Source organism: Heterocephalus glaber, unplaced genomic scaffold (assembly GCF_053883595.1).
Source record: "Heterocephalus glaber isolate CG9 unplaced genomic scaffold, H.glaber_assembly_v1.0 deba00001444, whole genome shotgun sequence".
Classification (NCBI taxonomy): Eukaryota; Metazoa; Chordata; class Mammalia; order Rodentia; family Bathyergidae; genus Heterocephalus; species Heterocephalus glaber.
In genome coordinates, this window is record NW_028258297.1 from 8,721,113 (window position 1) to 8,745,925 (window position 24,813).

At 58.7% G+C, this 24,813-nt stretch overlaps 1 protein-coding gene across 4 annotated transcripts in view; it reads right to left on the reverse strand.

Annotated features, from left to right (window-relative positions):
• Cacna1i (calcium voltage-gated channel subunit alpha1 I) overlaps window positions 1-24,813 on the reverse strand; it is a 92,831-nt gene that overhangs the window by 3,746 nt on the left and 64,272 nt on the right. For 2 of the 4 annotated variants that reach the window (XM_004845564.3, XM_087213859.1), the window contains 26 exons: window positions 21,011-21,162; window positions 20,531-20,716; window positions 20,139-20,256; window positions 19,822-19,977; window positions 19,255-19,348; window positions 18,394-18,596; window positions 17,453-17,920; window positions 17,086-17,186; window positions 16,363-16,486; window positions 16,123-16,191; window positions 15,470-15,654; window positions 14,899-15,025; window positions 14,479-14,604; window positions 13,671-13,760; window positions 12,179-12,371; window positions 11,563-11,714; window positions 10,181-10,290; window positions 9,439-9,572; window positions 8,688-8,758; window positions 5,997-6,075; window positions 5,143-5,264; window positions 4,086-4,424; window positions 3,663-3,815; window positions 3,453-3,575; window positions 2,561-2,726; window positions 888-1,084 (listed from right to left, as the gene is read on the reverse strand). In XM_004845564.3, coding sequence (XP_004845621.1) covers window positions 888-1,084; window positions 2,561-2,726; window positions 3,453-3,575; window positions 3,663-3,815; window positions 4,086-4,424; window positions 5,143-5,264; window positions 5,997-6,075; window positions 8,688-8,758; window positions 9,439-9,572; window positions 10,181-10,290; window positions 11,563-11,714; window positions 12,179-12,371; window positions 13,671-13,760; window positions 14,479-14,604; window positions 14,899-15,025; window positions 15,470-15,654; window positions 16,123-16,191; window positions 16,363-16,486; window positions 17,086-17,186; window positions 17,453-17,920; window positions 18,394-18,596; window positions 19,255-19,348; window positions 19,822-19,977; window positions 20,139-20,256; window positions 20,531-20,716; window positions 21,011-21,162 — 4,038 coding nt within the window. Of the gene's footprint in view, window positions 1-887; window positions 1,085-2,560; window positions 2,727-3,452; window positions 3,816-4,085; window positions 4,425-5,142; window positions 5,265-5,996; window positions 6,076-8,687; window positions 8,759-9,438; window positions 9,573-10,180; window positions 10,291-11,562; window positions 11,715-12,178; window positions 12,372-13,670; window positions 13,761-14,478; window positions 14,605-14,898; window positions 15,026-15,469; window positions 15,655-16,122; window positions 16,192-16,362; window positions 16,487-17,085; window positions 17,187-17,452; window positions 17,921-18,393; window positions 18,597-19,254; window positions 19,349-19,821; window positions 19,978-20,138; window positions 20,257-20,530; window positions 20,717-21,010; window positions 21,163-24,813 lie in introns of all 4 variants that reach the window. The other 2 variants (XM_013072517.3, XM_087213858.1) reach the window with 2 other exon arrangements.

Consider the following 24,813-nt stretch of genomic DNA (forward strand, 5'->3'; position numbering starts at 1 on the left):
AGTCAGAGCCTGCCTTGCCCTTCACAGAGGCCCCCAGCACTTTCCCGGGCCTCACTGCCCACCTAGTTCCCGAGGCTCCTTCACCCCACCCCTACGCTCCATGACCCCCTCAGGGAACTCCCGTCTCCCTTCCGCTGTGCCCCTCTGGGCCATTTAGCCCCCACACAGCTCCACCCTGCAGGCTGTACCTTCCTTCAGGGCAGTTGTTTATCATCTCCCCTCAAACACCAGGCTGCCCCCTCTCACCACTCAACTGTCAGCCCCGAGAGGCAGGGACTCTGTGTCACTTGCCTGCCTGCTGTCGCACACTCTCAAGTCCCCTGCACCCTGGCACGTGGCTGCTGGGAGGTCAATCATCTCTGAGTGAATAGATGACCACAAGAGCACCCGCCACCTCTGCCTGCACCACCCCATTTCAGCTGGGGTCTGAAGGGCCTCTGCACAGGACTCTGTTCCAGGGAACTAGTGGTCCCAGCCAGTTCAATACAGGGACCTGCAGCCGAGACCTCCTGTCCCCAGCCCTGATCCTCTGCCCCTATTCCTAGTCACCTGGCTCCTGCCACACCCACCCTGGGGCCCCAAGGTGCTCCCACTCTCCAGCATACGTCACCCTGCAAAGCCTCCCCAGTACCCCTTGCCCCTCCCCCCAAGCTAGGGCCCAGGGATTTTCTGCCAGCCTCCTCATTTGGATCCTTTCCACCCTCTGCACCTCCCAGGTGCCCCAGGGGCTGGTCCTGCTACGTGCTCCCCCAGACTCTGGAGCCCCTCACTTTCCCCAACTGCTTCCTGCATAGCTGGGCTCCCGTCCCTTCCCCTCCCCCACCTCCAGGCTTCACCTGGCTCAGATGGCCCAGCAGGGAGCTCCCCAGCCCAGGAGGTGCCCATACCTGTCGGAGGAGGGTGCAGTTGACACTGGGCGACCGCAGGGAGGCCCAGGAACCCTGCAGGGCAATCTTGGGGAGGGTCCCCACGCCGGCACCTCCCTCCTGCCCTTTCTGGCTGGTAGATACAGCAGGGTGGAAGAACTCAGCAGGCATGGGCAGGAGTGGGCTGGACGAATCCGGGGAGAAGGGGCTCGGGGGTGCTGCAGGGGAGGAAGGAGACGGAGCCATGGGGTGGTTCAGGCTGGCAGCAGCCTGGAGGGAAGGCACCCAGCACATGCCCTCCTGGAACTACCAGAGAGGACTCCCTAACAAACCGGTTACTGACCCCGTCTCTGAGACTCAGTTTCCCCACTGTGAGAGCAAGAGAGGAATACTGAGGCAGCCAGTGTAGCTGGGAGGGCAGTCCCTGGAAGGACAGCCCCTTAGTAGAAGCATAGCTTTTGGTGCCAAAGAGACCAAGTCCAGGCCTGGGAATGGGGCCGGCTGCCCACCTCGAGGGAGGATAGAAAGGGAGGATTAGAAGCAGGGAGAGCTCCCAGCACAGGAATGCAGCAGGCGATCAACCACCAGGATGAGTCAGCTCTCAGGCCCCTGGAGCAGCAGGCGGGTCAGTCCTGTACTGGCTGGCAGCACAGAATCAAGTGCCACATGGGGCTGTCTGCTCTGCTGGTTACAGAGGGGCAGGACAGGCTGGAGACCCTAGAGAGGCCTTGGGTCTTCAGGACGGGACCAGCACCACAGCCTCTGCCCAGGGACCCCTAGTGCCCACGATTGGAGGATGTATAAGCAGGGACCCAGATGGAGGGACAGCTGGCCAGCCCTGGTGGGATTCCTTATCTCAGTGCCTTGTCATTTAAGAAAAATACAAATGAGAGACAACTCCAGGGTGTGGGGTTCCACCCAATCAGAATTGCTCTCAGGTTGGACTTCGGCTTCAGAAAGTCTGGGATCTCGGTGTCAGTTGTCAGCTGTTGGGTGAGGTCCTGGGAAAAGCCACCCCAGCCCAGCTCCCAGAGGTGCCAGTCTACACATCCCAGTGCAGCACTTGGGGTGGGCTCAGGGTCCTTCTGCCACCGGACTCCTCCTCTCTCTGGCCCCTCCCCAGCCAGTGTTATGAAACCAGATTCCTGTAGCACAAGTGACAAGCAGGGCATCTCAGTTCTTACCCTGTACCCACAGCCTCACCACAAGTCCAAAGCACAAATACCCCCAAAGGATGCTGGGAGCAGTGCCAAAGGATAGAAGTCAGGATGTTTCACAAAGGGGCTATCAAAAAAATCAGGCTTTCTGCTGCTCAACATCACCTTGTATGTAGATAAGGATAAACGCATCTAAAATTCAGCTCTACAAGAAACTCATCTCAGAGATCTGTCAGTAATCCTTCTACTTCACAATGAGATTTGTGTGTGCTAACCTGATTCCCTTTTCACCACAGCTGCTAGGAGGCTCGGCATGAAGGATTCCCTTAGTTTAGGCTTATAATTATTATCTCATATCACTGTATTATTTGGCTCTTGATCTTTTACCATTGATATATAGGCCCTATTGCCAGATATCTATCTGGTTCTTTCAGAACTAAATTCAAAATACCTGGGCAAAAACACCAGGGGAAAAACTCAGCTTCCTCCCTCTGAAGCACACACCCAAGATGAGGTGTGCAAAGCTGTGCTTCTCACCTTGGCTGCTCTCGTGCTTCAGCCAGGACCGGACAGGGTTGAATGGGATCGCCTCCATCTCGCACAGGAAGTTCTCTGTTCCCGAGGAGACTGCTGCGTTGGGCAGGGGGAAGAAGCATTCGCCCAGGTCTCCCACCCGCATGGGCTCGGAGACGTCCGGCTCACCCTGCAGGGAAGGGAGGCAGATGGGATGGGAAGATGGAGAGGGGACCGAGGCTGGCCTGGCACAGCCACCTGCATGCACAGCACCACTGTTTGCAAGGCCCTTCCTCCTGCCACCCCACCTGGCCAACGATCACCATCTGCCAGCCCCCAGGAAGCCCTCTGGGAGCCTCAGGGCAGTGAGTGGCTTCCCCATCAACTCCCCTGGTGACTGAGATCCTTGGGAACAGCAAGGCTCCTCCTCTCTAACCCAGAGCTGGGTACAGACCCTGGACCAGAGCAACAGACACATCAAAGGGGACAAGGCCATCAGAAGACAGGCAGAGAGGCCATGGGTGTTCCTGTGAATATGGCCTTGGGTAGATCCCCTCCCTTTGCCAAGCCTCAATTTCTATTCCGATAAATAGGGAGAAACTCTGCCTCTTGGACCACTGCCTCGGATCTGGTATGTGGAACACCAGGCTCTTTCTTCCTGGGCATTCTTCCTGGGCATTCCTAGCCCACAGCCTAAGGGGACCCCAGCCTAGCAAGCTCTTCCAGAGCTACCTTGGTGCCCCCTGCCAGGTGGACAGACTCAACCCACCCAGACCCTTATGACTTGCTGAGTCTGGCTGGCCTGTTTAACCAGACTGCGCCCTGCCTGAGCTCCACCAGGCCCCAGAAGCCGTGCACCCCGGCATCCTGCACAGGAAAGTGGTTGGGGTGCAGGGAGTCCCCTGGGGCCGCTCACCTTGCTGTCTTTGGGGCCAGATGGGCAGGCTGTGGGGTCCTCAAGACTCAGGTCGTCACCCAGCAGGATGGACGAGGACCTGTCTGAGTTCAGGGAGAAGGCCTCCGTCTCCGCCAGCTGCACCTGCAGGGAGAGGTGTTGCCTCTGATCACCCTGAGGCTGGGACAGGGCCTCGAAGCATGGTGCCAGGCCCTCCTGGGTTGCCCATACCTCCTGCTTGTCGTGGTGACACTTCCTGCAGCCAGCGGGCGTGGGCGAGGCATAGTGATGGAAGATGGAGCCGGACAGGTTGTCGATGATGGTCAGCTCCCCCTCCAAGGAGTCCTTGATGATTAAAGAGACGCTGTCCAGCCACAGGGTCTCCTAGGCGGACGGGGACGAGGTGGGGACAGCTGGCATTATCGGCTGGGTCCCGGGACTGTGGGCGTGCAGGGCACAGCTGCCCTCCCGTTCTCTGTGCCCATGACCTGGCACTGGCCCCCTCGTCACAGGGTCACCCCTTCTCGAAGCAGGGTATGGAGGAGTCCCAAAAGACAGAGGTCACTGTCCAAGGCCTCCCCAGCCCGGCTGCCCTGCCAGCCTGGCCATGCCCAACCCCTGGCGACCCTCGGGCCCTCTCCAGCTCCCACCCACCTGGGCTGGAGAGTAGCAGCGCCGGCACCGGTGGCCCTCACTGTCGCCCCCGCTGCCCGCCACTCCTGGTCCTCGGCCAGGAGCCCCTGGGGAGGCAGCAGGGGGCTGTGGGCTGGGGCCCAGGCCGTGGGCCATCTCCAGCTCGATCTCGGCGTCCATCTCAGCATCCTCCTGGGCCTCTTTGTTGCTGTCGTCCAGGTGCTTCATGAGCACGGCTACCACCACGTTGATGAGCACGAACTGGGCGGTGAGCACGAAGCTGACGAAGTACAGCGGCGACACGAACTGCAGGCTGCTCAGGCAGCTGCGCTCATCGTGGGTGCAGTCTCGCAGCGTGTCCTGTGCCCACAGGGAGGTGCCGGTGACCACTGAGGCCACCAGCCCTGCTCGCCAGCACGGCCACTCATGTTCAGGTGACATGGCCAGGATTCAAAGCCCCACGAGGGTTCCAAATGCCCTGTGCCCTTGTCTGGCTTATGGTGGCACCTGCCTGCCTCAGCTTCAGCCCAGTCTCCAGTGGCTCTGAACCAGTACACCCTGGCTGGAGCCGGCCCTGCCCCGCCAGGGCCACAGTCAGGCTCAAAAAGGGTTTCTGGTTGTCAGGGTGGCTCAATCCCCAACCCCACAGTGCCAAGGAAGCCTGCACCACCCCCGTGCCAGGGCTGAGTGACTGGCCAGCTTCTCCCGGCCTCCCTGTGCCCCCCGCCCCATACTGTCTCAGTTAGGCCAGTGGGGGAGGAAAGGGCTGCAAGCTTCAGCTCTGCCCTCAGCCCAGGAACCCTCTGTAGGTGACAGGGTGCAGAAAATGGCTGAGCCCGGGCACTGTTTAGACCAAAGGCCCCTGGCCCCAGGCAGAGGTGTCGCCCCCGGACCATCTCAGGGCAGCCTTGCCTGCCTGACCTCAGCTCTGCAGCACTGGGCTATGGGGTCCTGGACAGGGCCCTGTGCTCCCCTCTTACGCAGTGGGGCATTCCCTGGGTGAGTGATGAGCAAGCTTGACACCCACCCTGGATGCAGAGGCCACCCGACATCCCTGTCCCCAGCCTGCCACAGGTACCTTCATGATCCCATTCCAGTTGTCACCCGTGGAGACCTGGAAGAGCGTGAGGAAGGCCATGCCGAAGTTCTCGAAGGTGGCATGCCGACTCAGGCCCTCGCATGGGTTCTCCTCATTGCAGGCTGCAAGGGGAGCAGGGTCAGCCCCTCTGGCCGGCAGAGCCCCTGCAAGCCAGCCCGCACTCATGCCTCCCAGCGCCCCCCAGAATCCTCTCCCGAGGTGCATGCACCTGTGCCTCACTCTCAGACAGAGAAACAGGCTCAGGTAGGTGGTGGCTGGGGGTCAGACACAGGAGCGCCCAGCTCTTCCTTCAACTAAGAAGCGGTTCTGAGAGAGTGGATGAGGCAGGGCCACCCCTCAGGGGACTCAGTGCTCTCAACTAACCCTGTGCTTAGCCAAGTCTGACATGTTGCCCTCTGACTCAACTTGGCTTTTTCTTTTTTCTTTTTTTGCAGTACTGGGGATTAAACCCAGGGCCTTCACACTGAGCTACATCCCCAGCCCTTTTTTATTTTTTATTTTCAGACAGGGTCTCACAAGTCCAGATGGGCTTGAATTTGTAATCCTCCTCCCTCAGCCTCCCAGAAGGCTGGGATTACAGCCATGCACCACCATGCCTGGCTTGCCCTGGCCTTTCTGCTTGTTGGGCAGCACTGGCTCAGAAAGGGCACTGTCCCAGGGGCAGGGAAAGCTGGCTCCAGAGAGACCAGACTGTCTGGTCCTCCACTTCAAAACAGGTTTTGGAGGCCGAAGGCCACCTGCCCAGAGGCCGTGCCCCGGACAGTGGCCCCAAGTGACAGGCTGGGGTCATTCTCAAGCCTCCCATGCTGCCAGGGCCCCCTGCAGCCACTCACCCAGCTTCCCAAAGAGCTCCACGCCCAGGGCAGCATAGATGAAGAAGAGTAGCATGAAGAGGAGGCCCAGGTTGCCCACCTGTGGGGAGAGGCGGGCTGGATGGGGGTCTGGGAGGGGAGAGGGTGGGGACCTGGGCCTGGGCACAAGGGCGAAGGTAAGGGCCCAGGCTCCACACCCAGGTTCAAGACAGCAGCAACATTCTACCAGGCTGTGTATCCATGTCTGTCACCCTGTGTGGCACAGGGCGCAGGATAACCACAAAATGCTCAGTGAGCCTTTTCTGTGAGTCACTCAATTTCAAGCACTTCACATTCACCAGCTCACCCACTCCCTGCTGTAATCCAGGAGCCACCTTTTATCCCTACATCGCAGATGAGGGAGGAGACAGAGAGGCGAGGTCACTTACCCAGTCTCACACAGCCCATCAGTGGTGGGACAGGGTCGGAAGCCCAGAGGGTGCACTGCTACACTGCACGCCTACCTAGGTGCTAGCTAAGGTGCCATGGATGAATGGGGCACGGGAAGCAGGGAAGGAAGTCTCAGCTGCAATGCCACTTCCGCCACAAGGCCCACCTGGATTCCTCCAAGCAGCCCAAATGCAGTCTGACAGTGCAAGCGTAACCTGTGTGTCTCCGTGCCTGTCTTCTACCGGTCTGGGAGGCCCCAAGAGCAAGGACACAGTTGGATGAAGCCAGATTTGCCCGACAGGCCAGCGCAGGGCCTCCTGCAAACACAGCCACCCCCACGCCATGGCTCCTCTGGGAGAAAACGCCTCAGATTCCGCGCTTAACTCAAATCTATCCACCCACTGCTGCTGCTGCCACAGAAGCAATACCACTGCCTATACTTTGGACCATGGACAAGGTAAGTGCGGCCACACTCCTGCCCTGGAAACGAGATCCCTCCTGGGCCCCTCAGAAGGCCCAGAGGATGCAATTGGAAAGCGATCGGATTAATCGCTGAAAAGTAAACCCGTTAATCACAGCCTCTCTGCCCGCGAGGAGGGTTCCTCAGGGCCATCCTGCACTGCACAGCAGGCTAATTAAATCTCACTCCATTCATTAGCAAAGCGAGCGATTCATGGGTACCTGCAGGCAGAGCCTGAGGCCTGGCAGCCGAGAAGGTGAGCATGGCTGGGGCCGAAGAACTCAGCTTCCCATCCAGCTCAGGCCGGGAGCTGGCAGCATTCCTGCCCAGGTCCCTTCAGCCTCCTCCCTCTGTCCCCCGGGCCTGGGCGGCCACAGCAGCCCCTCACCACCTCCCTGTCTCCAGCCTCTCCTCTGTGCTCCTGTCTTCTCCAAGGCAGCTCTGGTTGAGGCCCCTTGCACAGACCCTACTGGGGCTCCCAGTGCCCGCAGGACGAAGCCCAGATTCACTGCCCCAATACTGAAACCCTGCCGTGACCTGGCCCCAAGGTCCCCTCCAGCCCAGGCTCCCAGCCCTACCCACAAGGAAGGCTCTGTCTTTGGCTGATCAATGCTACATCCTCCTCACCCCTCAGAGTCTAAATCACCAGGCATCTCCTCTGTGGAGCCCTCTCCACTGCCCCCTCCCTCTGCTCCAGGAAGAGCTAAGCTTGGCTTTCATTGCCCTTTGTGCCATCCATTGGCTGCATGGGCATCAGCTAATAGCTTCTGAAGGGCAAGCCCCGCCCCCCTTGGCACATGCCTGTCATTCGGGCCAATGTCCCTGCAATTACCATTGTATGTGGACTGTGCCAGCTTGACGCTGGTCCAGGAAGACCCAACAGGATACCTTGATTCCAGGTCTAGGCTCAAGCCACTTTCCGTCTGCACACCCTTCCCAGCCCAGCACCACCTCTACCTTCTGTACATTACAGAAAACGACATCTCTGAGTGAATGTCCTCGCTTTCCCTGCAGATCTGACCAAAGCCATGTCACTTTCCCTTTGTAATCAGTCACTAGGATGCTCACACCAAACTTGAAGACAGAACTCACTGGTGTCCTTATCCCAGGCCCCTGAGAGAATTACCCTGGATTCCATCCTCCCTGGGCTGTTGATCTTTACACTTATTTTTACTGTGTCATGCCCATGCATTTTGTTTTAAAATACTGAAAGTTGCTTAAGGCCTGAGGCGTTGAAAGGAAGAAGTGAATGTGCTGAGGGTTCCCCTTGGAGTGCAGGCCACCCTGGGAGTGCTGGAGGGGAGCCTCGAGCCGTGGGGACAGGGTGGTGGTGCATGGTGACTGCAGAATCACCAGCTCCCCTCCCACTGACCAGGCAACTTCCCCAACTGCTCAAGGTTCCCCACCAGGTCAGGGTCTCCCGCTGCCCACCCCAAATGCTGTATCGCGACCTCTTCACCCACACCCCACTGCCTCCTGCCAAGCTGCTCTGCCAGGTCAAGCTCAAAGATCCCCTTTCCAGTGGAAGCGCCTAGTGCCCTCCTCTCCCCACAAGCACACTGCAGGCATCCATCTTCCCCACCACCCTGGGGGCCCCCAGGGCATTATGCGGGTTCTCTGTGCCCATCCAGGCAGGTTGCTGGGGAGGCGTGAGTGACCATACAGTGAAGCCCGGAAGAGGGGGACAGGAGGGGCCCCTGGCTCCAACTGCTTCCCCTGGGTCTGGGCAGGTATGGGGAGAAAGGGAGTCTCGGTCTGCACCCCCAGGGTCCACCCCAATGCCAATGTCCCCCAGCAGGGCCATGCAGAGGAGCAGCCCTTACCTGGGGCAGGGCCTGCACCACCGTGTCCAGCAGCGCCCGCATCCCTGTGGCCATCTTCAACAGCTTCAGCACTGTGGGCGAGACCAGCCCGGCCCGCTCAGCCCAGGCAGTGGGCCCATGTGTGTGCCTATCTGTGTGCAAGTGTGTGAACTCGGGAGAAGAGGGGGCACACAGCAGCGTGCAAGCAGGGGCCACTCAGGTGTCTCACTGCAAGAGCACAGGTGCAGCTAAGGGGTGAATGGTGCTGTGCATAAAACTCGTGACACAAGGTGTGGCCATCAGTGGAAAAACATCCCCGAGAACGAGGACATGTACATGGGAGCCGAGGGACATAAGGGTGTGACTGAGTGTCTCACTGACCGTGATGAAAGAGAGATGACCAGCATGAGTGTCCAGGTCTTTTCCCTTCCCTCTGGCTAAATAGGACTCCGGTGTCACCCGCCAGGCTGCTGGGCACCACCCTGGGCATAGGGCATGCAGCAGTAACAGGCAGGAAGCAGCAGAAAAGCAAGAGGACAGGGAAGAGCAAGAGGACCCTGTTCCTGTCACAGTTGGAGCCGTCGCACATCGTCCAGCTGGACTGGGTGAGGCCAGGCCAGGAGGCAAGTGTGTCACAACAGGAAGAGGGGAGCGGGAGTGGGGCAAGGCTGTGAACCCACAGGTGGTGCTGGGCCCTGCCCCATCCTGGGTGCTCTTCTCAGGGAACAGCAAGCCCCACCCTGCACCAGCCCAACCGCTCCCTGCCCCTCACCCCGGGCGATGCGCAGGACCCGCATGATGCGGATGATGGTGGGGTTGATGGGCAGTGCCGCGTTGATCTCGATCTCTTCCAACGTGATCCCCATGACAGACAGCAGCACGATGGCCAAGTCCAGCTGGTTCCACCTGCTCAGCAGGGAGGAGGAGGGCAGGGTGGGACTCAGGGTCACATCTCACTGAAGGCAGCCTCACCCTTCCTCCGCCTCTGGTGTGGCCCACTGGGCTGTGTGGCCACCCTCCCTGTAGCCTCTCCAGATGTCCCTGGGCCCTGCCCCCTTTCTACACCTAACAGCTTCCCAATCAAGGGCTGACACAGCTAAATCAACACCTCTGGCCTCCCACAGGGGAGGAAGCAGGTGCTCTGACTGTGATGAAGCAGAAATGACCAGTGCAGTCATTTAAATCTAAATCTCGAGCCACCTGCCTTCTCTGCATGGCTTTGGGCAAGTGCAATGGTTACTCCCAGCCTCACTTGCTCCTTCTGAAAAGGAGAATTAGCATAAGGCAGATCTGCTCTGCCTGCAGGAATGGAGGTGGGCTGAGAAGGGCCTGGAATGCCCTATGCCCACTCCCTGAGACCTCATCACTTCCTGCTCAGATATACTGGTGTCAGCTGGGAGCTTCTGGTCACCAATGCCCAGATGCTTACTGGGTCCCCTCCTCAGGCTGCCCCAGGTCTCTCCAAGACTGACTCCCCACCCTGCTGCCCTACCATGCATGGCCCAGCCACTTACCGGTCCTTGAAGAAGCGCCGCAGGCCAAATGCCACCAGCTTCAGCACAGCCTCCAGCACAAAGACAGTGGTGAACATGTAGTTGCAGTACTTGAGGGCTGTCTCCAGGGACTACGAGGAGCAAAAGAAGCATAATCCAGTCCCCGTGACACACCCCCATAAACTTACTCCAGATGGGAAGTCTCTGCCTTTTAAGGGGAAAATCTAGACCATTCACGTTTAGTACAATAATTTATCTACTTGTATTTCTTCAGTCTTACTTAATGTGTATTATTCAGTTTACATTGTTATCCCCTTTTCTTTATTTCTGTTGGTTTGTCCAGTTGTTCCTCTTTGGAGCAGGAGGGGTAGTGGTTAAGGAATCCAAACTAGACTGCCTAGATTTAAATCCTGTCTTAGCATTTCTCCTTATTCATCATGTGACCTAAGGCAAGAGATTGGCCTCTTTCTCAGCACTTACTTTCTTAATCTAAAAACTATAGAAAATAATAGCACCTACCTCCAAAAGTTGCTGTGAAAATTAAATGAGCTCATAGTTCAGTGCTGGACATAGAATGAATACTTGGTAAATGTGAGCAATGATTATTCCATGTCTACTCCATGTTAATTTGGAAGTTCTACAATTACTTTTCCTTTCTGTCCATGGTTCCCTTCCTTTATCCTCCATTAATAACAGTCTTCTCTAACATTTGAAGTAAGATACTCTTTCCTCAACTAAAAGTTCTACTCTCCCCTTCTTTCCTACTAACTCCATCGAGCTGAGGCTTTTAGAATATATGTGTCCTTCATATCGCCTCACACACTTTGTCTGCAATTCTAGGAACCGGTCCCCCTCTTCCTCCTCCTCTAGTGACTGCCTGTAGTGGCCCTGCCACCTTAAGCCTTCCTCTAGTCTCCATATGGTCAGCTCATAGTAGTGGATCCATGGTAGGCTTTGAATGCAAATCCAAGCTCTAGTTCTGGTTCCATACCCTACAGCTGAGTAATTGAACCTCTCTGGGCCTCAGTTTCTTCATCTACAAAATCTAGACAGGGTTCCTCTTGATTTTGAAGAAATCACTGTGAAGACTGAAGAGTTAATTTATGTAGTGTGTCAAAGAGTCAGCATGTAGCACACCACAGCCATTGTGACTCATGTTCTAGGCTGGTCCCAAAATCCACCTCCACAGAATCAATGACCTTTCCTTGTCATGAATCTGTCCCCTCCAGGCCATAACGTGGGTAGGGCAGGGCTGTCCTGAGCCTCCTCCCCTGCAGTGCCCAGCACAGAGCTAGGTGCAGAGGGGTTTCTTAGACCCTTCAGTTGACATCCCATTCTGTCCCTGAGATCCCCAGCCTCATTTTCATGGTGTGACCTTGGGCTCAGAGGCAACCTGGGCTCACCGTGGGCTGGTTGTAGTGCTCCAGGGACATGGTGACCACATTGAGGCAGATGATGAAGGTGATAAAGATGTCCAGGTAGTGGCTGGTACACATGGAGTGGATGAGCAGCCGGGTGGGGCAGTATGTGGCATAATAGGGCAGCCTCTGGGCTTCTGCAAGGGGACAATGTGGGGAGTGGCACAGATCACAGAAGGTTGGGGCCAAGGGGAAGGGGACAGAGCACAATGGAGGAAAAGGCAGAGTGGAGGAAAGAAGCAAGGGAAGAACATGCTGGTCCACCTGGCCCCAGATCAGCTAGGTCTCCTCCCACCCATGCAGGGCACCATGAGGGAAACAGGAAGATGGGGAGGGTGGCAGAGGGCAGGACCCAGATTCACTGCAACGTGCATCCAGGCTCTCCCTCTGCCCTCAGCTTGGGCCCCACTCCAGTGACACTCTGTGGTGTCACCCCAGGACTTAAGTAACCACTGAGGGGCACTGGGCGGGCAGAGGCGAGGAGAAAGGGCCACACCACAGACACAGGGACCATGTCCTTTGTTCCCTTCCAGCTCCAAAGGCCCTGGGCAGAAGGGCCTGGGGTCAGCGAGCCCCCACACACACGCAGCCGCCCACTCACTGCGGCGCTTCTTCTCCAGGCGCCGTAGCCGCTTCTCCTCTCGCCGCCGCGCCTCCTCAGCCTCCTGGTGCTGCCGGCACTTGTGGAAGTTCTCCACCACCACGCCCACAAACATGTTGAGCACGAAGAAGCTGACGATGAGCAGGAAGGAGATGAAGTACAGCAGCATCCAGGGGTTGTGGTTGGTCACGGGCTGCAGGGAGCCAGATCCAGGCCTGAGGAGGCTGACTGGGCACCGCAGCACTATGTGGGAGCCTGATCTCGCCAAGCCTGGAGTGGTGGGACCAACGGAGCCCGCCTCCAGGCTGACTGTGAGCTTTGGAAGAGGCAGGTGGGAAGTCCTACCCTGGACCTGCACAAGTGCTCAGCAAAGAGAACCCCTTTTCCTTCCCTGCTCCACCTGCCGCCTCCCAAACACATGTCTCCTTCCTCTCATTCACCTCCCTTCACTCACCCATGCAAGCAAGCATCCCATCCATCCATTCACCCACCCAGTTACAGGCCACCCATCCAACCCCTCAATGATCCCCCATTCTTCCTTCCTTCCATCAGTTCACTCATCCATCCAGAAACAAGGCAGTCAGGAGAGCGGTGAGCCGAGCCTGGCAGGGTCTACGTGTGCACATACGCTGCTGGGGTGGGGACAGAAGAGACAGAAGAGTGGAGGAAAGTGCCTCCAATGCTCTCATTCCCTCAACATCCCTACAGCCCTCCTCCACCTCCAGTGACTAACCAGGTGGGTCTCAGAAAGCCAAATGGCCAAGGCCACTCTCAGCCCTGGGGTCCTTGCCACCCCGACTCCTCCAGCGTGGGCTCTGTCCTGACCCAGAGACTCTCCCCGCTCTTCTCCTGACCACCTCTCAGCCTGGTCATCTGGACACAGCCAGCCCTGGTCAGCCGTGTCCTGCCTAAGTACCTGCCCAGACCCAGAGGGGCCCTGCTCCCACTGGGATCTTCGGAACTGAGGCTCAGGCCTTCGCTCGGGCACCTGATATCCTCCCTGACCCTCTCCACCCAGTCCCCTTCCCAAAGCAACATCACACAGCATCAGCCACCTCGCAGGCACGGGCCCCACTCTTGCTGTAACCCTTTTACTGGCTCCCTCTGCCCTCAGAATAAAATTCCTCCCCTAGCATGGCCCCCTGGCCATGGCACCCAGGGACCTGCGGACCATCCGTCCCAGGCTCTCAGCAAAGAGAACCCCTTTCCCTCCCTGCTCCAACTGCTGCCTCCCAAACACATCTGTCTTCTTCCTCTCATTCCTCTACCAGGCAGGAGCCGGCTGGGCTCGCACTCCCTGCACAGCAGGAGTTTGCAGCACCCAAAGGGTGGCCCTGCCCGGGAAGGTTCCGATCAGGATATGAGGGGTGGGGGTGGGTGATGGTGGGAGACACCAGGTAGGCCTCACAGGAGCTGGTTTCAGACCACTAGGCCCTAAAGACAACATGTCCCTCCCGCCATCTGGACCTGGCCTGGCCCCAGCCATGCCCACCTGCTGGTCCACAGCCACAGCGTCCAGCCCGTTGTACATGATGTTCACCCAGCCGTCCTTGGAGGCCAGGACAAAGAGGGACATCAGAGCCTGGAAGACACGGAGGGGAGGGTACAGGGGTGAGGGGCCTGGGCAGCTCGGGCTGCACCTGAACCTCCTCAGTGCTCCATTCTTCCGCTTCCAGGAGATGGAGGGACAGAGCATTACAAACTTGCCCTGGGACAAGGCTGCCTGGTGGGCTCTCAGGAAAGGGGAACACTTGGGGCAGATTCTTAGAAGGCACTGAAGTGAGGGCCAAGAGTTCTCACCTGGGCACTGCCCAAATAGGTTAAGCCTGGCAGGTGGCCAGGAGGGGGCACCAAGAGCACAGTGGGAACCAGGCAGAGGCCTGCCTGCCAACTGGAGTGGAAAACAAAGAAGGTAAGTGATGAGAAAGAGAACTCAAGCCAGGCTGCAGAGGGTTCCCACTGCCTGCCTGGTAACTTTCCCATTTCAAAGATGAGGACACTGAGGCTCAAAGAGGTCACACCCACAGTAAGATGACGGAGCCGCTGATTAAACTGTCAGGGTGCCCTGGGTGGGGGGTGAAGGCCAGGACCAATGTCCAGGGAAGCTCTACCAAGTGCTGGACACTGTCCAGCCTCTCTGCACGCAGGAGCTCAGAGAGGGGAGTACCCCCCTTACCCATTTTGCAGAACAGGAAACAAACTCAGAAAGGAGCTTGGTTTGTGAGCCCAGGGCCATCAGCACTGAAGAGCTGTCACCCCTAGGGTGCAGATCAGCTAAGAGGTAAGCGGGCAATGCTCACCTGGCCCAGGTTATCGAAGTTGTATTTGTGGTGGACCCAGCGGTAGTTGGCAGCCACGCAGTCAGAGCGGTTGGTGATGTTGCGAGTGTCCACCCCCAGACAGTGGTAGAATTTGCCCTTGAAGAGCTGAAGGGAGAAGGCAAAGTTAGTACTCCCGGGGTGCTGGGGACACTTCAGGAGAACCCGCCCCTCCAATCACACGGACCCAGCCTCCCTTGGGCTGGGTCATCTGGGCTGGGCGCTATGCAGCCTCTCTGCCAAGAACCACAGCTGCTGTGCCACACCCACCTAAGCCGGCAGGCAGGGCAGCACAGGTGGGTGAGGGCGAGAGACGTGTCCAGCCCCTGCCCTGGCTTGCTGGGCTTCCCCTGGACCAGCCACAGAGCGCCCCCAGCCCCTGCACAGCCTGGTGCCCCTCACCTGCACCCCTAGGATGCCGAAGATGATGAAGAAGGCACAGCAGATGAGCACGATGTTGCCGATGGGCTTGAGGGACGAGATGAGTGTCTCCACCACCAGCTTCAGACCAGGGGCCCGGCTGATGACGCTGTGGACAAGGAGGACCCAGGGGGCACTGTGAGCCTGCAAGTGGCCAGTGGTGAGGCCCCAAGGGCACGAGGACAGCAGCAAAGAATGAGAAGGCGGCCGGGTTGGCAGAACAGGCAGTGAGCTGCCAGCTGGCTCAGACTGATACACAAGAGGGCACTTCCCCTCCCTCTCACTGTGCCCAGTCCCCTGAGGTCCACGACACACCCCTGGTCTACAGGGGAGAGAGGCACCCAGAGGTGGGTAATAGTATTGGGACCACCTTCACGCCTGCCCTATCAGTATCCTTCACCCCACACCCAGGTCTCCCAGCTCCTCCCCGAGGAGCTGGTACTAGGCTGTTTAGCAGGTGCTACTGGAGGTCTGAATGTGCTCCAAATTGGAGCAAGGGTCCCACTTAGACCCCAGTGATTTCCCGCAAAGTATAGCAATTCCAGCCCCTCACCGCAGGGGGCGCAGGGTGCGCAGCAGCCGCAGAACCCGGAGGACTCCCAGGATCTTGGCACCCCCGGCAGAGGCCACAGACACAACGATGTCGATGATAGATACGAAGACAAGGAAACCGTCCAGCACATTCCAGCTGCTGCGCAGGTACGCCTGCTCGCCGAAGTACAGGCCCAGCGACACCACCTGGGGGCGGGGCCGGTCAGCTGGGAGGGGCGGGGCCAGTGTACTCCACACCAGAGGGCGGGGCGACGGGTGGGGCGGGACCAGCTCAAGGGCGGTTCCCTTGGGGGTGAGCGGTGGGCAAGGAAGGGGCGGAGTCGGGCCCCAGGCGTCCGTCCTGTTAGCACATCTAGCAAGCCCGATCCGAAGCCACGTTGGCGGCCCTGGGAAGCTCTGAGACGGAATCTTTCCCTAAGCCCCACACCTCTAGCAGGTACCGCCATTACCATTACACGGTCAGTGTCCCTCCCTGCATCCGCCTTCCAGGAGAGGCGGGACGCCATGGACCCCCTCTGTGTCCCACAAGCCCAAGCCAGGGGCTGGCACCCAGTGGAGGTGGTGGTCCTCCGGGGCCTGGAGAACGCTGCTGATGGGCAGGCCAGTGACAAGGGCGGGAGGGCCGAGCTAGGGGTCCAGGTGAAGCTCAGAGACCTTCAGTGTCATCTCGCCCACGAAGATGGCTGTGAAGATGTAGTTGGACACGGTGAGGAAGATTCGTTCCTGAAAGAGATGGGAGATGTCATGGGACCCAGGAAGCCCACAGCTCAGGTTCGGGGTCAGCCCAGGGGCAGCCAGGAGAGGGCCCATGTCTCAGCCCCAGGTGACCTTCTCCTTCTTACCACTGCTCCCCCTGGCTGGCCCATTGCCCTACCCCAGGTCCCAGCCACTCACGGTACTGCCTGCCTCGATCTGGGGCCGCTCCAGGGCAATGGTGATACAGTTCAGGAAGATGAACGCCAGGACCACGTAGTCAAAGAGCTTGTGGGCGATGACGGTCTGACATAGGACCCGGAACCTGGGCAAGGGGCCAGGAGTGTCAGAGTGCCTCCTGCCTCTCACCTTGCACACACACGGGGCCCAGGATAGCCTAGAGGAAGTGACCCCCCTCTCCTCCAACAGGTGCCAGCTTCACATCTGCTCAGGGCGCCCATCTCCAGCTTCCTCCTGATCACACATCAATGCAGTGACGGGCACCCACCTTGCCCTGGCATTCAAGGCTTTCCAAACATGGCCCCTGTCCTCAGTACCAAGGCCCCACATTGTCAGCTACCCTCTGCTCCTGCCCTAGACATTCCCTCAAGCTGCCTCCTCCACCAGGACCTCTCCTCCTCAGACTCCTCCTCCAGGAAGCCTTCTGATCCCCCACACGAAATGTGTGACCACGCCAGGCTGCTTGAGGATCTGTCCGACCTGGTGCCCAGCACAGGGCTGGCCAAGACCACAAGAGATGCCCAGGAAAGCCCTGTCCAGGCATCTGGACGCTCACCCTCCCTGCCCCTCAATCCCAGGGTATGTGAGTGCACCGCTAATGCCCTTCCTGGCTTGGCAGAGAGCACTCTCTCCCAGACATGTCACCTCTATGCTCATCCACACTACAAGCCCGGCTGTGCCCACCTGTTCTCAGGAGAGAAGAGGTAGACGGACCAGTCCTCACGGATCTCACACCAGTCGGGCTTGTAGACGTCAATCATCTTGCGGACGCGGAAGCACAGGGTCTGGCCAGAGGACGCCGTGCGGGACGGGTTAGCAAACTGGGGGCTCTGGATGATCCCTGAACCCTCACCCCATTCAAAGAAGGCGCGGGGGGGGGGGGGCTTCTTTCCCACGGCAGACCCAGCTCCTCCTATCAAGCTCAGCAGAGCACCAAGGCCCACAGCACGCCCATCAAACGCCACACCCAAACCCCGCCCACCTCCACGCCTCCTCGGGCCACGCCCTGGTCCCTCCTCCACCCTCTACAGACAAGGCCGGCCCCACTCACGTAGTCGATCTCCTCCTCGTCGTCCCCGCGGTCCCTGCGGTCGTCCATCTTGGTGAAGACGTCCTTGGCGATGCTGGGCATCCTGCCATTGCAGTTCTCGTGGCCGGGGCCCGAGCCCGCCGCCCTCCAGGCGGCCCGCGGGTGACCGCCCACAGTGGGCACCAGCTCGGCCAGGTCCACCGAGTCCCTGGTGTCGAGGGACAGCGTGCGGCGGTGGTGGCGGTGGCGGTGCGCCACGTGGGGCCCGTGGTGCGCGTGGTGGACGTGCGGGGCGTGCAGGGGCGCAGCGCGCGGCGGACCCTCGTCCCGAGCGCCCTCGCTGACCCGGGCGCCGCTGCGCTCAGCGGAGAGCAGGGACTCGTGCTCCGCCGATGGCGGCTTGTGCTTGAGGCTGTTCCAGCTGGAGCGGCGGCTGGCCCATGCCCCGCTGCGGCCCCACGGCCCGTAGTAGGAGCTCCGAGAGCTGGACTGTAGGAGGCCGGCAGGGTCAGTGACCCCGGGTCCAAACCCTGCCCCCCTCTCGGTTCATCCACAGGACATGCCCTCCCGTCAGCTCCCTTCCCCTGGGGAAGGCACAGCAAGGTAGGGCCATCCCCCTATTTGACACGTAAGGAAACTGAGGCTCAGCGAAAGGTAGTCATTTGCTCATGGTCACGCAGCTCAGGGGTAAATAGACTCTATTCAAGTTCTAATGTGTCTGACCCCAAAGTCTGTACCCTGCACATTGCTGCCAACATGAAAACCCAGTTCTCTGTGCCACAGCCCTCTGGCAACATTCATTCATTCATTCTTTTCCTTAACGCTGGGTCCAACTCTGGCACTGGGCACCCAGGAATGGAACAGATATGATCCCTGCCTGGTTTGGGCCAGGCAGTTTGGTGATGCATGTGCCTCCCTCGCCCCAGCAGGAGCACCCATCCTGAGCACCCCACGGGACTCACCAGGGAGCGCTGATCATAGCTCATCCTCCCCAGTGACATGACGCTGCTCTTTCGGGAGTCCAGGGCCACCAGCATGGGGTCTGGCTGCAGGGAGAGGCGGGCGGCAGGGTCTGCAGCCCCAGAGGGGCCCAGATGCCCACCCAGTGGGAGACTGGGGTCCAAATGCCCATTGGGGGTCATGGGGATTGGGCAGAGCTTGAGATCTGGAGGAATGAGGTGGAGACAGAGGGACAGACAGCAAATAGACAAACAGAACAAGAGCAAAGGAAGCCATGAGACAAAAAAACAGATGTGGACATAACAGAAGCAGAGAGCTTTGCTGTGACTTCCTGCACGAGGAACTCTTCTGGGTGCACCCCATCTCAGGTGGCTCCCCTCCCTCCACCTTGCCTGCAGGGCTCTTTGCTTGTGTATGCACAGAGCCCCTGGCATCTGTGTTCAGGCCAGCCTGCCACTGCAGCCAGCTGGGCACCTCACTTCCTTCCGAGAGAAGCAAGGCAGAGACTGTCTGCCTGGGTTGCTGAGAAGCACTCTGGGCTTGGGGTAGGAAAGGCTTGTCCCAAGCTGTCCATTGGATTCCAGGAAGGACCAGAACCTGGGCCACATCCTAGCCAATAAGGGTTGAGAACAGGGGTTCCTGAATCACTGAGAAGCAGGTGGACTTCTGCTACTCCCGGGGCCAGAATCCAGGATGTCCATGCATGCTCTGTCCTCTTCTATATATAGCATTTGTTTCCATTATGGACGTGAACAACCAGCCACAGAGAATTAGCTGGCATAGAGCCTGGGCTGGAGGGGGAAGCCAAGTGCTCTGCCCTGTGCCCCCCTTGGGTCTCTAGGGACCAGTAGAGGCCTGTTTACCTCCGCTGCTGTCCAGGCCCTCCTGGAGTTTGTCCAACTCCTCCATGTTGGATGAGCTCTGGTCCTCATCTGAATAGGAGCGGTTGGCATCACCCTGGGAGATGGGTCCATGTTGAGACACATGTCAGCTCAGCCCTTTTCATCTTTCCTCCCTCCCTGCCGCCTGAAGTCTTCAGTGGTGTTTCCATTCCCATTTTACAGATGGGGAAACTGAGGCTCAGAAGCTAATGAGAACCTAGGCTACAAACCCCCATCTGCCTGACTGTAAGGACCCACCACTACCACCAAGAGAATAGAAGAAGCAGGACCCAGAATCGCAGATCTTGGGGAATTCAGAATCTCAGGGATGAAGAAGTCTGGTCCTTCACCCCCAGGGAGAGCCGGGGACCCAGATGCAGCCTCTGTTGCATGCTCCCTGTGATGGGAAGCTCACCACCTCATTCACACTCTCCCTCAGGGATGTGTTACCTGGAGACTGAATTGCAGCCCTCCCCCAGCCAAGGCCCCTCTCCCCTGCCCCGTGTCTTGCAGGCCTTGTGGGGACACTCCCCCCAAGGCTGCAGTCACCTCAGCCTGGAAACCCTCCACCAGGATGGCCACCAGCAGGTTGAAGAGCACATAGTTGCCAAAGGTCATGAGAGCAACGAAGTACAGGGAGGCCCAGGGGGAGGTGGAGGCCATGCCATTATAGAGGACAACATTCCAGTCCTCCTGGGTGAGGATCTGTGGAGAGAGACACAGTAGGCCCTGAGATCCCCAGCCCAGGCCCAGCCTCTGAGCGCAAACCGCCCCCCCCCGCCACCTATGGGTAGGGGTTGAGGTGGACAGGCTCACTGCCCCAGATCGGTTCTCCTGAAACACACAGACACACTGCTGCCACTCGCCTGAAACACCGTGACAATGGCCCACAGCAGGGAGTCAAAGTTCTTCCTGTCGGGGACCGTGTCTCCCGTGTCGGTGCGGAGGCTGAACTTGCAGCCGAAGATGTGCATCCCAAGGATGCTGGAGGAGGGACAAAGGCAGCTCAAGGGACTGGCACACCCCGAACTCTGCCCACCCACCTGTTTCCTTCCACAGCCCAGTCAGCTGGGGGAGGGGCAGCATTGGTCCCGCTTTACAAAGGTGAACACCACTGAGGTTCAGGGGCAGGACCTGCCCAGAGCCACAGGGATTGAATTGTGGGGCCAGGATTTGCACCACATCTAGGTGGCTTTGTCCTGGAGAGGCTCAACCAGCCACGCTGGCAGGGCTGGTCCCCAGGGTGGGCAGGGCTCACCTGAAGATGAAGATGAAGAGCATGAGCAGCATGCAGAAGGTGGCCACGTTGTCCATGGTCTTCATGAGCACCACCAGCTGGCGCCGCAGCGCAGGCATGAACCGCACCAGCTTCAGCACCCGCAGCAGCCGGAAGGTGCGTAGCACTGACAGCCCGCCATCCGCCTGCCCCACAATCTCCCAGATGCTGTGGGCACAGGAGGAGCCAGAAGGGGCAGTGGGGAGGCCAAGAGGAGAGGAGGGCAAAGGAGGAAGGGGAGGACAAAGAAACAGACAGCTGCCATTCATTCATCCATTCACCCATCCATCCAACAAGTAATGTATTGAACGATGGTCTGTGGGTGGCACCCCCAAATCAGACCCTCTTAACCCAGAACCCACAAAGCCCCCCTAAGAAGGTTACAGCAAAAATCTAGGAAGCTCAGGAATTAAATTAAATCCCCCTCCTCTGCTGCTGGCAGGAGCAGAGACGGACAGGTACCTGATGATGACGATGATGCTGTCGAAGATGTTGTACGGGTTCCGCAGGTAATCGAAGAGCCCGAAGGCGGCCAGCTTCAGGATCATCTCCAGGGCGAACATGCTGGTAAAGACCACATTGCAGATCTCCAGGATGTTGGTCAGCTCCTCAGGCTGCAAGGCGATGGGGGTCTGTGACCCTGGCGGGTCTGTGTGTTCCCTAGAGCTCGCTCTGTGACCTTGAGCACCTCTTGTCTCTGCCACTTCCGTGTCCTGGGAGGTCCCCCAAGGTGGAAGGGCAGACTTCTCCCATGTCGGCAAAGGATGCTGGGCCACACCCAGAGGAGGCAGCACAGCACCCATTTCACAGATGGTCCAGCCATCTCCCACTGTGGGACAAACACCAGGCACAGCCCGACACACAGAACGCCGCCACTGTGGAGCTCAGGAAGGACTCAAGGCCCCATGGAAGACAAGGGGACTGCCCAAAGTCACCAGCTAGTCGAAGGGACAGCAGCTTCCCTTGCCCAATCTAGCCACAGACCTCCCTCTGCCCCTGCAGCTGTTTACCAAGGGATCCCTGAGTTGGAAACTGGTCATGATGGGCAGAGAAGGCTCCAGGCCTGGTTTGGATGTTAAGTGGCTATGTGACCCTGGGCAAGTCACTTTCCTGCACCTCTGAGCCTTTGCTTCCTTGTCCATCTATCCAGGGTGGACGCGGGGCCACGTCCATTCCCAGCCCTTGCTAAGACCCCACAGGGCTCACCCCCTCAATCCCCCCTGCAGCTCCCTGGGGACCCACCAAAGAGCGCACAGGGCCTAGGCACTGACCCAAGCTAGACTCCAAAGTGCCATCCCAATACATCACCCTGAAACTGCACCCCAACTCACACATCCATGCCTTCATTCATTCCTGCAGGATTTCCACAGATCTCCCGAGCACCTGCCATGTGCTGGCAGCTGCGATGGAGAAATTCACCTTTGGGTGACAAAGTCCCATGGACCACACTAACGAGCCACACAGTCCCTGCCGATACAGAGAAGCTGAGGCTGGTTTGAGCGACAGTGGCACCGGGGCCCAGAGGACTCCTGGAGGGAGGACTATCTCAGCAGAGACCTAAGAGCTAAGAAGAGAGCCTGAGACAGGGAAGAGAGAACGGATCATGGCAGGCCATCTCCTGTCCATCAGTACCCTCCGGTCCCTCCACTGAACAACAAGAAGCCTCAGGGGCCTGACTTTGATTCCATGTGGCTTAAAAGGAGAAGAAAAAAATAAAATAACCCAACCACCAGCTCCCCACCTAGTGCCTGGAAAATCTAATAAAACTGCCAGCTCTTCTCAAGCCAGATGAAAGGAGAAGGCCCCATTTCCATCTGTAATTACATTTGACTCACAAAGTGCTCCCAAAAGGGAGCAGGACCCCGAGCGGGGGCTCAGTGGGGAGGGCTCAGGTGCTGCTCCCAGCTGCCAATTTCCCAGCCCACCCACACCACGTCCACAGAGATGAGAACGGTGGACCCTGACAGTCAGCGATGATGATCATCTGGCTCTCCGCCACACACGCGGCACACACGCTTCCTCCGTCAGCAATCAGCGAGGACCCACTGCTCTCCCCGAAAGGTCACCCACTCGCCTCCCTCCTCCCCTGCCACAGCTGTTTCTCCAGGCACTGCACACCTGTTAATCTTTTCCTAATGGACCATCCATCACTCCCGAGAGCACTTTTTCTGGGAGCAAGACAGGCTGGAGAGAGACAGACAGATGACTATAGACAGCAAGGGACAGACTGGGGAAGGAGGTGTGGGAAGACACAGGCAGCAATGGAGCAGGATGGACAGAGGGAGCCTCAGAAGAGAGACGGACACATAGACAGCTCTGGACATGGTAAGAACCAAAAAGCGAGAGACACAAAAGGAACAGGCAGGCAGACAGACAGTGGAGAGGCCACTGGAGATGGCAGAGACCCCCCCAGGTGAAGAGCAGGTGCTGAAAGGCAGAGAGCCCCAGGCTAAGCCAGAGGTGGGAGGGCAGAGGGGCAGGGCCAGTGCCCCTGCCTGATGCCAGCTTGGGGACCCCGGAAAGCCCGCTGCTGGCCACTCTGCAGGAACAGGGTACGGCTAAGCAGGATCCCTACACTGGCCCGGGTGTCCCGCCAGCCCAGCCCAGCACTTGCCGTGCACCATCTCATCCAAGCATCCAACCTCTATCTTGTTCTCATTTTACTGACAGGGAGCCCAAGCCTCAGAGAGGAGAAGTGGCCACTGGGGTCCTGGGTCGTGGGCGAGCAGCAGTGGGGCTGGATCTCAGGCTCAGGCCTCTCCTGCAGCCTCAACCCCATCCCCATGGCCCATTCAGCTGCTCACTTGGCCAGTGAGGCATCAGTCTTCTCACTCCCCTGCTATCAAGTGCTCCATGGCTCCCCACTGCCCTAAGGATAAAGCCGGCCTCAAGGCCCTTGGGGCAGGAACACCCCCTGTGCTATCTGCCTAGCACACTCTTCTGGCTCAGGGTCTTTCGGGAAGCATTTTCTGCACTTCTGGTCCCAGTGCCTGCCTGTCTGATGAACTCATAGACAGCCTCCAGGATCCAGCCCCAGAGCTGCCAGCTCCTGGAAGCCTTTCCTGACTTCAGCTCGTGTTGGTGCCTTTCTCTCCTGGGCTCCCACAGGCTGGAATGTCAGCCACTGAGGCACCCCATCCTCCTCTTCTCAGAGTCATCCTAGTCCTGGGTCGGCAGTGACTTGACAGGCCCTGGGGAAAGGAACTTAAAGTGAGCTTCAGGCCACTCACTGCTACAGAGTGCACAGTTCTCTGGGAGCTGAGGATGGTGGTCATGCCCTGGCCCGGAGTCAGCCCTACCCCAGAGAGCCTCCCTGCTCCCCGCCCTGCTGCCCACTCAGCCCCACCCTCTGTCTCTCGTCCACCACCTTGACTACCCTCTGATTCCAGGTGAGGCTGTAGCTGACCCTGCCCAGCTGGTGAAGAGCTGTGAGCCTGGCTGGGGTGCACTAGCAGGGGGGCAGTTGAGGCAGAGACTGTCTAGGGAGCCCTGTCGTCCTGACCTATTCCCTCACTTCTAGTGCAACCATCCACGCTGCCCCAGCACTTTGGGGCCCAGCACTGCCAGCTGCTCATGTGGGCAATCCATTTCACCTTGCAGAGCCTCAGTGTCCCCCTCTGGCCAGTGGGGGTGAGTCATCCACCCTGCCTGCCCACAAGGTAGAGCTGTGACATTAATGAAAGAATTTGCTGCCCAGGCCAATTTGACCCTCCTGCCAGCACATAGCCATGGACTGTTGTGGGCCCCCCTCCTTCGGACTTGAACACCAGCTCCAACCTCCTGCGGCGCAAACAGGCCCTGTCTGACTGACACCCCCACCCCCTTCCCCTGTCACTTCCTTTCATCCAATTCCTGCAAGGAACAGTACTACAGAGCCAAGGAACATGGACAGGCAAGTTAGTTCCAGTGACAGCCCCTGATGTCCTGAGCAACAGTGACTACCCCAAAGACCCTCTGTTGAACTTCCATGGCCAGGGAAATGGAAATGGCCAGCCCTACTTTACTGATGCCATGGCCTTGCCCTTGTGCCCTGCAAGGTGGTGCACAGAGGCCCCCACCAGCCTTTGTAGGGCGTGGAGTGTGGCCAGGCAAAGGGTGGTGGGTTCATTTGCCTTCTCCTTCTCCTCTCCCTTCTCTCCCTCCACAGCCCTAGGCCACCTCTCTCTCTCTGCAGGCACCACCTCAGCAGGGGCTGCTCAAAATAAACTTGGGGGCGGACCATTCCCCCACCACCACCAGAGCAATGTCTGGGAGCCAAGGGAGAG